The sequence below is a fragment of the Loxodonta africana genome, chromosome 14, assembly GCF_030014295.1.
Source record: "Loxodonta africana isolate mLoxAfr1 chromosome 14, mLoxAfr1.hap2, whole genome shotgun sequence".
Taxonomy (NCBI): Eukaryota; Metazoa; Chordata; class Mammalia; order Proboscidea; family Elephantidae; genus Loxodonta; species Loxodonta africana.
Window position 1 is genome coordinate 88,958,328 of NC_087355.1, and position 15,837 is coordinate 88,974,164.

At 46.9% G+C, this 15,837-nt stretch overlaps 1 protein-coding gene across 3 annotated transcripts in view; it reads left to right on the forward strand.

Moving 5' to 3' along the window:
• Window positions 1-15,837, forward strand: part of DENND3 (DENN domain containing 3) — a 94,076-nt gene that overhangs the window by 40,717 nt on the left and 37,522 nt on the right. For all 3 annotated transcript variants that reach the window (XR_010317842.1, XM_064268130.1, XM_010588521.3), the window contains exons 11-12: window positions 8,340-8,443; window positions 13,089-13,288. Coding sequence is in view for 2 of the 3 variants with exons in the window: in XM_064268130.1 (XP_064124200.1) it covers window positions 8,340-8,443; window positions 13,089-13,288 (304 nt within the window). In the remaining variant the exon portion in view is untranslated. The remainder of the gene's footprint in view (window positions 1-8,339; window positions 8,444-13,088; window positions 13,289-15,837) is intronic.

Here is a 15,837-nt window from a genome sequence, read left to right on the forward strand (position 1 = left end):
CCGTTGCATGACCATGACCACAATCTAGGTCTGAAACGTTACATAGCAGTCACTCTCAGGGCCCCCTCCCCTCGTTCCTGGAGCCACCAGCCCACTTTTGTCTCTATAGATTGGCCTTTCCTTTTTCTTTTAACAATCCCGTATCCTCTCTCTTTTTTATTTTTGATACTAATATTTCATGTTTGGCAAAAATATGCACAGCAAAACCCACTCCCATTCAGCTGTGTCTAGACATGACGACCATGACATTGGTTCCGGTCTTCACACATTGTGTCAGCATTCTCCTTATCTCTGCCTAGCTGTCTCACGCCCGTTGACTGAAACTCCCTGCTCCCCAGCCTTCTCATCTACACTGTGAAGAGACCTGTCGTCCATATGGTCTTAGATAATTTTCTAAAAGGGCACAGTATTCAAGGGTGACAGTCTTTACTCTTTGAGCCAAACTGTTACTTAGTTTAAAGGTGGCTTGAGGGTGGATGTACCTATTCCGGACATTTCCTATAAATGGGATCATGCCAAAAGTGGCCTACTTCACTCAGCATGATGTCTTCAGGGTTCATCCGAGCTCTAGCATGGATCAGGACTTTCTTTCTCTTTTTGGCTGAGTAATACCCCATAGCTGTGTGATGAACTGCCTGGTGTTTATCCAGAGACACAGTGATGGGGGCGTGCCGGTCGGGGGACACAGATGAGGGAACTCGCCCCACGGCACAAGTCCAAGGTTGGGCCATCGCCCCAGGGCACAAGTCGAAGGGGATGTGGAATAACATTCTAAGATGCCACAAATATGACAGGTGCCTGACTGAGGCAACAGGACAAAAAGGGAGGAGGGTGTTTCCGTGGACTAGTCACAGCTATTACTGTCTGTTCATCTTGTAATTGGGAGGAAGGGAGCGACTTAGAGATTGCCCTGGGCCTTCATCACCCTTGCCGCAACTCTGTTTACCCGTTCATCTGTAAGGGACACTTGGGTTGTTTCCCATCTGTTAGTCTTTTAATTAGCTTTTATAATTTACATACAATAAAATGCATCTGTTGTACGTATGTAGTTTGCTGGATTTTGGCCAACACACATACCTCTGTAACCACCTACCCAAACTAGATGGAGAACATTTCCATCCTCCCAGATGGTTTCTGTACCCTTCCCCGTCCATCCCCCACCCTCCCAGGCCCCAGCACCTCTTCCACGGTAGATGAGACTTCATATTTACGTGAGACTTCACACCTGGAATCACTATGCCTGGGCCCTTCGCTTGCCTTCGGCCGTCAGCTCACTGTATGTGAGATCGGTCCATGCTCCCAAGTTCTCAGCACGACGTTCTCTTTGCCTGTTAGCACTGTTTGACTGTGAGCAGTGTTTGACTGTGAGCAGTGTTTGACTGTGAGCAGTGTTTGACTGTTAGCAGTGTTTCACTGTGAGCAGTGTTTCACTGTGAGCAGTGTTTGACTGTGAGCAGTGTTTGACTGTGAGCAGTGTTTGACTGTGAGCAGTGTTTGACTGTGAGCAGTGTTTGACTGTGAGCAGTGTTTGACTGTTGTTAGCAGTGTTTGACTGTGAGCAGTGTTTGACTGTGAGCAGTGTTTCACTCTTTGCAGTGTTTCACTCTTTGCAGTGTTTGACTGTTAGCAGTGTTCCACTGTTTGCAGTGTTTGACGGTGAGCAGTGTTTGCCTGTTTGCAGTGTTTCACTGTTTGCAGTGTTTCACTGTGAGCAGTGTTTGACTGTGAGCAGTGTTTGACTATTAGCAGTGTTTCACTGTGAGCAGTGTTTCACTGTTTGCGGTATTTGACTGTGAGCAGTGTTTCACTGTGAGCGGTGTTTGACTGTGAGCAGTGTTTCACTGTGAGCGGTGTTTGACTGTGAGCAGTGTTTGACCGTTAGCCGTGTTTGACTGTGAGCAGTGTTTGCCTGTGAGCAGTGTTTCACTGTGAGCGGTGTTTGACTGTGAGCAGTGTTTCACTGTGAGCGGTGTTTGCCTGTGAGCAGTGTTTCACTGTGAGCGGTGTTTGACTGTGAGCAGTGTTTGACCGTTAGCCGTGTTTGACTGTGAGCAGTGTTTGACCGTTAGCCGTGTTTGACTGTGAGCAGTGTTTGACTGTGAGCAGTGTTTGACTGTGAGCAGTGTTTGACTGTGAGCAGTGTTTCACTGTTTGCAGTGTTTGACTGTGAGCAGTGTTTGCCTGTGAGCAGTGTTTGACTGTGAGCAGTGTTTGACTGTGAGCCGTGTTTCACTTTTAGCAGTGTTAGACGGTGAGCAGTGTTTGCCTGTTTGCAGTGTTTCACTGTTTGCAGTGTTTCTCTGTGAGCAGTGTTTGACTGTGAGCAGTGTTTCACTGTTAGCAGTGTTTGCCTGTTTGCAGTGTTTCACTGTTTGCAGTGTTACTCTGTGAGCAGTGTTTGACTGTGAGCAGTGTTTCACTGTTAGCAGTGTTTGCCTGTTTGCAGTGTTTCACTGTTTGCAGTGTTTCTCTGTGAGCAGTGTTTGACTGTGAGCAGTGTTTCACTGTGAGCAGTGTTTCACTGTTTGCAGTATTTGACTGTGAGCAGTGTCTCACTGTGAGCGGTGTTTGACTGTGAGCAGTGTTTGACCGTTAGCCGTGTTTGACTGTGAGCAGTGTTTGACTGTGAGCAGTGTTTCACTGTTTGCAGTGTTTGACTGTGAGCAGTGTTTGACGGTGAGCCGTGTTTGACTGTGAGCAGTGTTTGCCTGTGAGCAGTGTTTCACTGTTATCAGTGTTTGACTGTGAGCAGTGTTTGACTGTTTGCAGTTTTTCACTCTTTGCAGTGTTTGACTGTTAGCAGTGTTTCACTGTGAGCAGTGTTTGACGGTGAGCCGTGTTTGACTGTGAGCAGTGTTTGACTGTGAGCCGTGTTTGACTGTGAGCCGTGTTTGACTGTGAGCAGTGTTTGACTGTGAGCAGTGTTTGACTGTTACCAGTGTTTCACTGTGAGCAGTGTTTCACTGTGAGCAGTGTTTGACTGTGAGCAGTGTTTGACTGTGAGCAGTGTTTGACTGTGAGCAGTGTTTCACTGTTATCAGTGTTTGACGGTGAGCAGTGTTTGACGGTGAGCCGTGTTTGACTGTGAGCAGTGTTTGCCTGTGAGCAGTGTTTCACTGTTATCAGTGTTTGACTGTGAGCAGTGTTTGACTGTTTGCAGTTTTTCACTCTTTGCAGTGTTTGACTGTTAGCAGTGTTTCACTGTGAGCAGTGTTTGACTGTTAGCCGTGTTTGACTGTGAGCAGTGTTTCACTGTGAGCAGTGTTTGACTGTTAGCAGTGTTTCACTGTTAGCAGTGTTTGACTGTGAGCCGTGTTTCACTGTGAGCAGTGTTTGACTGTGAGCCGTGTTTGACTGTGAGCCGTGTTTGACTGTGAGCCGTGTTTGACTGTGAGCAGTGTTTGACTGTGAGCAGTGTTTGACTGTGAGCAGTGTTTCACTGTGAGCAGTGTTTCACTGTGAGCAGTGTTTGACTGTGAGCAGTGTTTGACTGTGAGCAGTGTTTGACTGTGAGCAGTGTTTCACTGTTATCAGTGTTTGACTGTGAGCAGTGTTTGACTGTTAGCAGTGTTTCACTGTGAGCAGTGTTTGACTGTGAGCAGTGTTTGACTGTTAGCCGTGTTTGACTGTGAGCCGTGTTTGACTGTGAGCAGTGTTTGACTGTGAGCAGTGTTTGACTGTTAGCAGTGTTTGACTGTTAGCAGTGTTTGACGGTGAGCCGTGTTTGACTGTGAGCAGTGTTTGCCTGGTATTAGTGTTTCACTGTTTGCAGTGTTTGACTGTGAGCAGTGTTTCACTGTTAGCAGTGTTTGACTGTGAGCAGTGTTTGACTGTGAGCAGTGTTTGACTGTGAGCAGTGTTTGACTGTGAGCAGTGTTTCACTGTTTGCAGTGTTTGACTGTTAGCAGTGTTTCACTGTGAGCTGTGTTTGACTGTGAGCAGTGTTTGACTGTGAGCCGTGTTTGACTGTGAGCCGTGTTTGACTGTGAGCAGTGTTTGACTGTGAGCCGTGTTTGACTGTGAGCAGTGTTTGACTGTGAGCAGTGTTTGACTGTTACCAGTGTTTCACTGTGAGCAGTGTTTGACTGTGAGCCGTGTTTGACTGTGAGCAGTGTTTGACTGTGAGCAGTGTTTCACTGTTTGCAGTATTTGACTGTTAGCAGTGTTTCACTGTGAGCCGTGTTTCACTGTGAGCAGTGTTTGACTGTGAGCCGTGTTTGACTGTGAGCCGTGTTTGACTGTGAGCCGTGTTTGACTGTGAGCAGTGTTTGACTGTGAACAGTGTTTGACTGTTAGCAGTGTTTGACTGTTAGCAATGTTTCACTGTGAGCAGTGTTTGACTGTTAGCAGTATTTCACTGTGAGCAGTGTTTGACTGTGAGCAGTGTTTGACTGTGAGCAGTGTTTGACTGTGAGCAGTGTTTGACTGTGAGCGGTGGTTCACTGTTGGTGGTGTTTGACTGTTACCAGTGTTTGACTGTGAGCGGTGTTTGACTGTGAGCACTGTTTGACTGTGAGCGGTGTTTGACTGTGAGCGGTGTTTGACTGTCAACAGTGTTTCTCTGTTTGTTTGGCCCACATGGCCCACACGTTACTCTTCACCTGTTGATGAGCATTTGGGTTGTTTCCAGTTTGTGTCTATTACAAAAAATGTTTTGTGATTTGCTTTGACAGGTAGTTAAGCTACTTGCCAACCCTCTTGATTCTTTGCTCTTGTTAATTGACATCCAGTCAATTCTGACTCACGGCAACCCCTTGTCCCTGGGTGGTGCAGACGGTCAAGCTCTTGACTATTAGCCAAAAGGCTGGTGGTTCTAACCCACCCAGAGGACTTCAGAAGACAGGCCTGGCAATCTGCTTCCAAAAGGTCACAGCCTTAAAGACCTTGTGGAGCAGTTCTACTCTGCACACATGGGGACGCCATGAGTCTTGATTCTTTAGGGGCTTGTTTTTACTCTTTGTAGGGTGGTTCGAAAGTAGCTTTTGCTGTAGGAATCGATTAGCCCTTCTTCTAGGAATGCATGAGCCCTCGTGTCACTGCTCAGTGCCCCAGGTGACCAGTGAGGACTCTCAATCTGGCTGTTTGGAGCGTCTTATGGATTGTGTCTCCCAAAAATGTGTGTCGACTTGGCTAGGCCATGATTCCCAGTATTGTGTAGTTAGTTGTTCACCATTTTGTGATTTGATGTGATTTTTCTGTGTTGTAAATCCTACCTCTAAGATGTTAATAAGACAGGATTAGAAGCAGTTATGTCAGTGAGGCAGGACTCAATCTACAGGATTAGGTTGTATCTTGAGTCAACCTCTTTTGAGATATAAAGGAGAGAAGTGAGCAGAGGGGAGAGGGGCCTCATTACCACAAAGCAAGAAGAGCCAGGAGTGGAGCACGTGATTTGGACCTGGGGTCCCTGTGCAGAGAAACTCCTTAGCCAGGAAAGATTGGTGACGAGGCCCTTCCCCCAGAGCCAACAGAGAAAGAAAGCCTTCCCTAGGGGCTGGCGTGCTGAATTTGGACTTCTAGCCTCCTAGACTGTGAGAGAATAAATCTCTGTTTGTTGAAGCCATCCACTCATGGTATTTCTGTTGTAGCAGCACTAGATGGCTAAGAGAGACCCCTCTCTACCTGCCTGCATTTAGAATGTTCCTCTGGAAAGCTGGGCAGCCTCGGGCTCACCTCCTGTCTCCCCATTCGGGAATCACAGCTGAGGGCCACCGCTTGTCCAACACCTGTTTTATTGCATTTTCAGCTGTCTGCAGCAGGAGAGTGAGGCCGAACCTCCCCTACAGCACCATGGCAGAGGAAACACTTTCACTGCTTATTTTTAATTTTGAAATGTGGCCTGTTCTATATGTGGATACCTCGGACTCAGCGTTTCAATATACTTCGGTAAAGTCAGTGTTGGGAAAACATTTTTTCCACCTGTGGAAGTGAGGAGCAGAACAAAGGTGGAATTTGTCCATTCATCCTGTGAATACTCTCAGAGCACACACAGCGGTGTCCAGTCCTGTGCCATGGCCTCCGAGGACAGGCCTGGCTGTGCCCTTGTGGGTGCCCATTCTGGCCCAGTGCACCTCCAGCTCATTTAAACGACACGCCAGGGAAGTGGGGGGCCCTCCAGGCTTTGGAGCAGAGGAGGGACCGGGTCTGACATAGGTTTTTAAAGGATCTACCTGAGTGTGTTGTAGGGGATTGATTCTTGGGGAGGATAGCGGGCAGGGGAGGGGGCAATTAGGAGGCCATTGCCATAATCCCAGAGGGATGGTGGCTTGGACCCTTCTAGTCCCAGTGGAGGTGGTGAGGGGTGGCCTGGTTCCGGATTTCCTGATGGGTCAGTTAGGAAAGAAAGAAGGGAGTCACAGTGACTCCACTTTTGACCTGAACAGTCGTAAGTAGCAGCTGGCCGCCAGTTCCACCACGACCAGTGGCCGTCAGGTCGATGCTGGCTCACAGCGACACCATGACCAGTGGCCGTCAGGTCGATGCTGGCTCACAGCGACACCATGACCAGTGGCCGTCAGGTCGATGCTGGCTCACAGCGACCCCACGTGTGGCAGGGTAGGACTGTGCTCAGGAACGTTTTCAGTGCAGGGCTTCAAACTGGTTATTTTCGGTTTGGCCCCCTGCTGAGAATTTGCCTTTCAACCCCAGATATACTGAGTCAGAATCTATAGTTTAACAAGATTGTTCTAAATAGCGGGTTCTAACTGAAAATTACTGGTTCAAAGCCCTGTTCCAGTGGCTGATTTTTTGGAAGCAGATTGCCAGGCCTTTTTTCCAAGGTAGCTCTGAGTGGCTTTGAACCTACAACCTTTGGGTTAGCAGCCAAGCGCTTTACTGTTTGTGCCACCCAGGGACTCTACCATCAGCTCAGACCAGGGAAAGTCAAAGGAACCCATGGTCAGAGAAAACCCAGGACTCAGAGCTCAGGGCCTGTTTTGGGGACTGTGACGATGAAGTGGCCCTGTGGAAGCTCCCCAAGTCTTCTCCTCCTTCCTCTGTCTGTTCCAGAACCTTCCCTCAGCATTTTCTTCTGGTCCTTCCCAGTGATCCTTGGCGGCTTTGTGAGCCCCACCTAACCCGTAACCCGCAGTGAGGTGGCCCACAGCTGCCCCTTCCCCTGCCCCTCCTGCTGCCCCCTGCCCCTGTCTCTAGTGCCTCTCCCATCTGTGGGGCCTCTTCCCTTTCTCCATTTTTCTGCCAGGCGTTTCCTTGTTCCTCTTTGAACCCCAGCACTCCTGCGTGGATCTGGGTGGTTTGCGTCTCCTCTCTCTGTCTGGTGTATGAGTTCTCTAGTGCTGCTATAACAGAAATACCACAAGTGGGTGGTTTTAAAGAACAGAAGTTCCTTTTCTCACAGTTTAGGAGACTAGAAGTCCAAATTCAGGGCCAGCTCTAGGGGAAGGCTCTCTCTATTGGCTCTGGGGGAAGGCCCTTGTCTCAGCCTCTCTAGGGTTCTTCTCGTGGCGTCTCCACGTGGTGTCTGTTTTTCCCTCATTTGTGCTTCTGTGCCTAATCTCCTTTTATGTCTCAGAAGTTATTAGGTTCAAGACATGCCCTACACCGATACGGCCTCATTAACAAACAAAGAAAACCCTATTCCCAGATGGAATTATATCCGCAGGTACAGGGTCAAGATTTACCACATGTATTTCTGGGGTTCACAATTTACCACGGGGACCGCTGAGTCCCGTGAGAGGAGTGGAAGGGCCTTGTACAGATGGAACCCAGGCCGATGTGTCTGCTGAGAGGGGAGGGGCTGGTGGTGAGAGGGCCACACGTGCAAGAATCCTGTCTTTTTTACCCAGAAGACCAGAGAACCCAGGGAGAAACAGAGGTGGGGTATGTCGCTGCCGTACTGGGTGAGGGGGTTGGGGTTTTGAAATCCAGTCCACCCCAACTGTCAAGTCGATTCTGACTCATGGTGACCCCATGTGGTTCAGAGTATACGTGCGTCCCGTAGGGTTTTCAATGGATGTGATCTTTCGGAAACAGATCGCCAGGCCTTTCTTTCGAGGCATTTGTGGGTGGATTCGAACAGCCAACTTTTCCATTAGTAGCTGAGTGCTTAACCTTTTGCACCATCCAGGGGTTCCTTAGGAAATGCAAAGAGTACCCGATTCTTTCAGATTGGCAGGCCAGGAGATAAAGTATAATAGTAGTAAATTTTAATAAATTAAGAAAGGCGCTTGTTTTTAGGAACTTCTGCCCAAAGGAGCCAGGTGCTGGTAAGCGTTCTAAGTCCACCGGTCAGTGAAGAAAGACCCATCAAGAACCAGCTTTGAGATGAAGGGGCTTTGAGCTGTGCTTCACAGTAAGGAGCGTCTCGTTGTCTGTTTCAGGTTTTAGATACCTACATGTTTCACTCTTTCCTGAAAGCCCGGCTCAGCAGGAGAATGGACGCCTTTGCGCAAATGGAGCTCAGCACGCAGTCAGAGGAAGACAGGTACTTGTGTTGTTACATGGTGGGTGCACGGGACCCAAGTGCCTAAATTGCATCATTTTATTTGGAGGGAATGTTACAATAAATCCAATCAGAAGAGTCTTTAGGTTTAGAAGTTCGTAATGAGTTGGGCAACAGATAATCAAGCTTATCTCTCTGTATATTATGTGTATATTTATACACACATTTATACATATGTGTATAAAAATATATTATTAAAAAAAAAAAAAACAAAAAACCCGTAGCTGTCGAGTTGATTGTGGACCCTATAGGACAGTAGAACTGCCACATAAGCTTTCTAAGGAGTGGCTGGTGGATTTGAGCTGCCAACCTTTTGGTTAGCAACCAAATGCTTAATCATTGCCCCACCAGGACCCAATATATGTGTGTGTATGTATATATATATGTATATGTATATGTATATGTATATGTATATGTATATGTATATGTATATGTATATGTATATGTATATGTATATGTATATGTATATGTATATGTATATGTATATGTATATGTATATGTATATGTATATGTATATGTATATATATGCGTATGCCTGTATATAAGTATATATATATATACAGGAAACCCCGATGGTGTAGTGGCTAAGTGCTATGGCTGCTAACCAAGAGGTCGGCAGTTTGAATCCACCAGGTACTCCTTGGAAACTTTATGGGGGAGTTCTACTCTGTCCAGAGCTCGGCTGCTAACCAAAAGGTCAACAGTTAGAACCCACCAGCCGCTAAGCCTTGGAAGCCCTATGGGGCAGTTCTACTCTGTCCTACAGGGTCGCTATGAGTCAGAATTGACAGCGATGAGTTTGGTTTTGGCCTTAGTTTTTTATATGTATGTATGTATGTACGTACGTACGTGTGTGTACAAATACACTTTATTTTTTAGAGCAGTTTTAGGTTTACAGAAAAATTGTGCAGAAAGCACAGAGAGTCCCGGGGTACCCCCTCTGCTTTCTGCACCCAGTTTCTGCTGTTATTAACATGTTACATTTTTTTGCAATTGATGAGTTGATGGTAATACAGTGTTATTAACTGAAGTCCACAGCTTACATTAGGGTTTACTCTTTGTACAGTTTATGGCTTTTGGACAAGTGCATAGTGTCGTGTGTCCACTACTGCAGTATCGTATAGGACAATTTCACCCCCTTAAGGATGTCCTCTGCTCCACCTCTTCACTGCCCCCCGCCTGCCAGCAACCACTAGCCTTTTCACTGTCTCTGTAGTTTTGCGTTTTCCAGAATGTTCTGTCATTGGAATTATAGTGCGTGTAGCTTTTCCAGACTGGTTTCTTTCACTTAGCAGTGTGCATTTGAGGTTGCTCTGTGTCTTTTAGCAGCTTGATAGCTCATTTCTTTCTATCTCTAGATAACAAACCACTGTATGGATGTGAACGAACCCGGGGGCACAGTGGTTTGAACCCACCGGCCGCTGCATGGGAAAAGGATGTGGCAGTCTGCTCCCTTAAAATTACACCTTGTAAACCCTGTGGGGCAGTTTTACTCTGTCTTATAGGGTCGCTGTTGTTAGGTGCTGTCGAGTCAGTTCCGACTCATAGCGACCCTATGCACAACAGAACGAAACACTGCCTGGCCCTGTGCCATCCTCACAATTGTTGCTATGTTTGAGCCCATTATTGCACTGACTGTGTCAATCCGTCTCGTTGAGGATCTTCCTCTTTTTAGCTGATCCTCTACCAAGCATGATGTCCTTCTCCAGGAACTGGTCCCTCCTGACAACGTGTCCAAAGTATGTGAGACATAGCCTTGGCATCCTTGCTTCTAAGAAGCATTCTGGTTGTACTTCTCTCAAACAGATTTGTTCGTTCTTTCGGCAGGCCATGGTGTATTCAATATTCTTCTCCAACACCATGGTTCAAAGGCATCAATTCTTCTTTGGTCTTCCTTATTCCTAGGGTCGTTAGGAGTCGGAATCGACTCAACGGCAATGGGTATATTTTTTGTTCTTGGGGGATACTTTGTGTGTTTTTTTTTTTTTTTTAATTTTTATCGTGCTTTAAGTGAAAGTTTACAAATCAAGTCAGTCTCTCATACAAAAGTTTATATACACCTCGCTAGATACTCCTAATTACTTTCCCCTTAATGAGACCACATACTCCCTCCCTCCACTCTCTCTTTTTGTGTCCATATGGCCAGCCTCTGAGCCCCTCTGCCCTCTCATCTCCCCTCCAGACAGGAGATGCCAACATAGTTTCATGTGTCTACTTGATCCAAGAAGCTCACTCTTCATTGGTATCATTTTCTATCCCATTGTCCAGTACAATCCCTGTCTGAAGAGTTGGCTTTGGGAATGGTTCCTGTCTTGGGCTAACAGAAGGTCTGGGGACCATGACCACCGAGGTCCTTCTAGTCTCAGTCAGACCATTAAGCCTGGTCTTTTTATGAGAATTTGGGGTCTGCATCCCACTGCTCTCCTGCTCCCTCAGGGGTCCTCTGTTATGTTCCCTGTCAGAGCAGTCATTGGTTGTAGCCGGCACCATCTAGTTCTTCTGGTCTCAGGCTGATGTAGCCTCTGATTTATGTGGCCCTTTCTGTCTCTTGGGCTCATACTTAACCTTGTGTCTTTGGTGTTTTTCATTCTCCTTTGCTGCAGGTGGGTTGAGACCAATTGATGCATTTTAGATGGCTGCTTGCTAGCATTTAAAACCCCAGGCACTACTCTACAAAGTGGGATGCAGAATGTTAATAGATTTTATTATGCCAATTGACTTAGATGTCCCCTGAAACCATGGTCCCCAAACCCCCGCCTCTGCTATGCAGGCCTTCAAAGCATCCAGTTTATTCAGGAAATTTCTTTGCTTTTGGTTTAGTCCAGTTGTGCTGACCTCTCCTGTATTGTGTGTTGTCTTTCCTTTCACCCTAAATTAGTTCTTATCTACTGTCTAATTAGTGCAAATACCTTTCTCTTCCTCCTTCCCTCCCCCCTCTCGTAACCATCAAAGAATATTTTCTTCTCTGTTTAAACTATTTCTTGAGTTCTTATAATAGTGGTCTCATACAATATTTGTCCTTTTGCAACTGACTAATTTCACTCAGCATAATGCCTCCCATGTTCCTCCATGTTATGAAATGTTTCACAGATCCCTCACTGTTCTTCATTGATGCATAGTATTCCATTGTGTGAATACATCATAATTCATAATTTATTTATCCATTCATCTGTTGATGGGCACCTTGGTTGCTTCCATCTTTTTGCTATTGTAAACAGTGCTGCAATGAGCATGGGTGTGCGTATATCTGTTCGTGTAAAGGCTCTTATTTCTCTAGGATATATTCCAAGGAGTGGGATTGCTGGATCGTATGGTAGTTCTAGTTCTAGTTTTTTAAGGAAGTGCCAAATCGATTTCCAAAGTGGTTGTACCGTTTTACATTTCCCTTTCCCTCCAGCAGTGTATTACTGTTCCAGTCTCTCCACAACCTCTCCAACATTTATTATTTTGTGTTTTTTGGGGTTAATGCCAGCCTCATTGGCGTGAGATGGAATCTCATTATAGTTTTGATCTGCGTTTCTCTAATGGCTAACGATGGTGAGCATTTCCTCATGTATCTGTTCACTGCCTGAGTGTCTTCTTTAGTGAAGTGTCTGTTCGTATCTTTTGCCCATTTTGTAATCGGGTTATTTGTCTTTTTGTAGTTGAGTTTTTGCAGTATCATGTAGATTTTAGAGATCAGGCACTGATCGGAAATGTCATAGCTAAAAACTTTTTCCCAGCCTGTGAGTAATCTTTTTACTCTTCTGGTCAAGTCTTTGGATGGGCACAGGTGTTTGATTTTTAGGAGCTCCCAGTTATCTAGTTTCTCTTCTGCATTGTTAGTAATGTTTTGTATACTTTTGTGCCATGTGTCAGGGCTCCTAATGTTGTCCCTATTTTTTCTTCCATAATCTTTATTGTTTTAGATTTCATATTTAGGTCTTTGATCCATTTTGAGTTAGTTTTTGTGCATAGTGTGAGGTATGAGTCTTGTTTCATTTTTTTGCAGATGGATATCCAGTTATGCCAGCACCATTTGTTAAAGAGACTGTCTTTTCCCCATTTAACTGACTTTGGGCCTTTGTCAAATATCAGCTGCTCATATGTGGATGGATTTATGTCTGGATTCTCAATTCTGTTCCATTGGTCTCTGTATCTGTTGTTGTACCAGTACCAGGCTGTTTTGACTGCTGTGGCGGTATACTAGGTTCTAAAATCTGGTAGAGTGAGGCCTCCTACTTTGTTCTTCTTTTTCAGTAATGCTTTACTTATCTTGGGGGATACTTTGAATGCACCCCACATTAGTGTACTTCCTGCGTTCACACCTCCGGGTCTTCATCCATGCCATTCTCTCTCATGTTCCCTCTCTTCCCCCACACTTTTACCCGTCCTCAAAGGGCATCTTATTTTCCATCTCTTCCGAGATGCCTTTCCTGAAACCCCTCCAATGTGCTCTCTGATGCTGCTGTTTGTTTTTAACCTTGTGGTCTGTTCCGAGTTTTGGACAACGTGTTATCACTCTGCCGTCCACCTGTGCATGGGAGCGTGGGATACCGGTCACACGATGGAACACACACTTAGTTGAGACTCGCTCTTCAAGCATCATTATGTGAGCAAAATAAAGCTTTGCCTTCTCTTACCCCAGGATAAATGGGATGCTTATCAGTCCCAGAAGACTGACCGTCGAGAAGATGGCTTTGCAGAGGTCCTCCCTGCAGAAGGCGGCTCAGAGGCGGATGGTGGTCAGCATGCCAGACCTCCAGGACATCACAGTTGTCGAGGTGCAACCCAGAAAGTCCTCGCTCCGCCAGGTCGACGCTGTGAGCTGTAAAGGCTGCAGCAGAGGTGATAGAATCACCTGTTCCTGACGCGCGCTTTCTCGGCAATCTGATTCTAACGTTGCAAGACACTGAAAGAAATCACAACTTACTTTAGTAGAAGGGAGTGATTTTTTAAGGAGTTTAATTATTTGAAATGTTTTGCAAGCCATGTTTATCGTGGAAAATGATTTCTTGTCTCTCTTTTCTATCCCCCGATCTCACTGCTAAAGATAACCGCTGTAAGCAGTTTTGGTCCGTTCCATGTACATATACAGCCGAGCCTCATCTTGTGCAGTAGCTGTTCTCTGTGAGGTTCCTGGGGACACTGAGTAGTGAATAGCAAGCCAGGCCTGAGTGTTGAGAGACTCAAATTTTTCACCACTCTGTGCATGCACGGGAGTCCCTGTGTGATACAGACAGTGAATGCGCTGAACTGCTAGCCAAAAGGGTGGGAGTTCAAGTCCACTCAGGTGCCTTGGAAGGAAGCCCTGGTGATGTGCTTCCGGGAAATTCAGCCACTGAAACCCTGTGGAACACAGTTCTACTCTGACACACGGGGTCGCCTTGAGTCTGAATTGACTCATGTCTACGAAAGCCCACAGAAATGCCACAACTGTTGATTTGGGGATTATAAATAAATTTTAGCAAGCAGGCAAATTCATGAATACTGAATACATGAATAATGAGGATGGACTCATATTGTATGTCTGTGTTTGTGTACATATGTATGGATATGTGTGTATCCATATATAATCAAAACCCACTGCCCTCGAGTTGATTCCAACTCATAGTGACCCTATAGGACAGAGTAGAACTGCCCCATAGGGTTTCCAAGGAATGGGTGGTGGATTCGAACTGCCAACCTTTTGGTTAGCAGCCATGCTCTTAACCCCTGCACCACCAGGGCTCTGCGTATATATATGTCTGTGTGTGTATATGTTGTATGCCATTAAGTTGATTCCGACTCATAGTGACCCTATAGGACAGAATAGAACTGCCTCATAAAGCTTCCATGGAGTGACTGGTGGATTCAAACTGTTAACGTTTTGGTTAGCAGCCTGACCTCTTAACTGCTGCACCACGAGGGCTCCAATGTGTGTGTGTATATATATATATATTCTGCATATTTACATATACAGATTTTTAATGGTGACAGCACATAGTAGTTCCACAATGAGCCAGGCTCTTTCTAGGCAATGGGGTACAGAGGGCTGAGTGCCCTCACCCGCACGGAGCTGACAGTGAGCAGATAATGTGATGCTGGGCACTGCGTGTCATGAAGACGAGCAAAGCAAGGTCGGGCCCGGTGGTGGGGGCTCTTCGTGATGGGGGCCAGGACAGACGTTTCAGCAGAGATGGGAAGAACAGCAGAGGACGAGCGGTGCATTCTGGGTCTGGGGAAGGCGGAGGGACAGCAGGAGCCGGTCTGCGTGTCGTGAAACGCAGCTGCGGCTTCTCGTGTGATGTGGCGTCTCCTGGGAGACGAGCTGCCACAGAGCGTGTCGTGTGTTGTGGGAGCCAGCTTCATTTCCGGGTAAGCTGCAGAGGAGCATGTTGGGTGTGACGTCGGGGACGTTTGCCATCAGGGCTCCTTTCTGGGCTGTTCTGCCTAGCTGGTGTGAGAGGCAGAAGCAGGCCAGGTGATGTGCTGGCGGGGCCAAGTCCCACAGGGGCCACGTGTCCAGTGAAGAGTCACATTGCCCCTGATGTGACACCCAGACTCCTTAACAACAGAGTGCTGTGGCCTAGAGCTAGTGTGCAGGGGAACCTGCTTGGTCGGAGTACCCTGGACAGCCACCTTCTGGCTGTGTGACCCTGGGTGAGTCACATCCTAGCTCCCTCTGGGCCTGTGTTTCTTCTGTGGAATGTGGTGGTACCTTTGCTCTGCACGTGGTGGCCGGCTCCTCTCACCTTGTGCTCTGATCTCTTCTCTGTGCCTTCACACCCTCCTGTCCTCAGTGCTCCTTTCTCCCCTTCCAGGCTTTAGGGCTGAGACCCCGCTTGCCTGTGGGGCTGACCTCCTCTAGGGCTCTGTGAAGGACTCTCTGGTTCCCAGCCAGGGGAGCTCCCAGGGGAGGAGGAGCCAAAGCCTAAACCGTGTTTAGCACCCAGGAGGCCCTTAGGTGATATTGGTTGACGGAACTGGTGAGACACACCTGGTTTAAATTCTGGCTCTGGCACTTAGTATCGTGTACCTGGGGCAAGTGACCTAGTCCAGAAACCTCAGTTTCCACATCCATAAAATGGGGGTGTTGATACTCATGCCTGCCTGACAGGGTTGTTGGTGAGATAAATGACATGGCTTATCGTGGCTTATGCTGTTAGCTTCATCCTCAAGGAAAGCCTCACACCAGCTGTTTCAATGTGGTATTAATAGTTTAGCAGATAAAGTTAATGAGCGGTAGCAATCCCTGTTCTCAGGGCGCGATGGGAGCAAAATGAGGGGCTTCTTGTTTGTTCAGCCTCTGGGCAGCACACTGAGTCTTGCTTTGTCTGTGTATGTTTGTCTGTTGTGTGTGTTTATTTATTTATTGTGGTAAAATAGTGGATCAGCGGTAGCCTTCTCCTCTTACA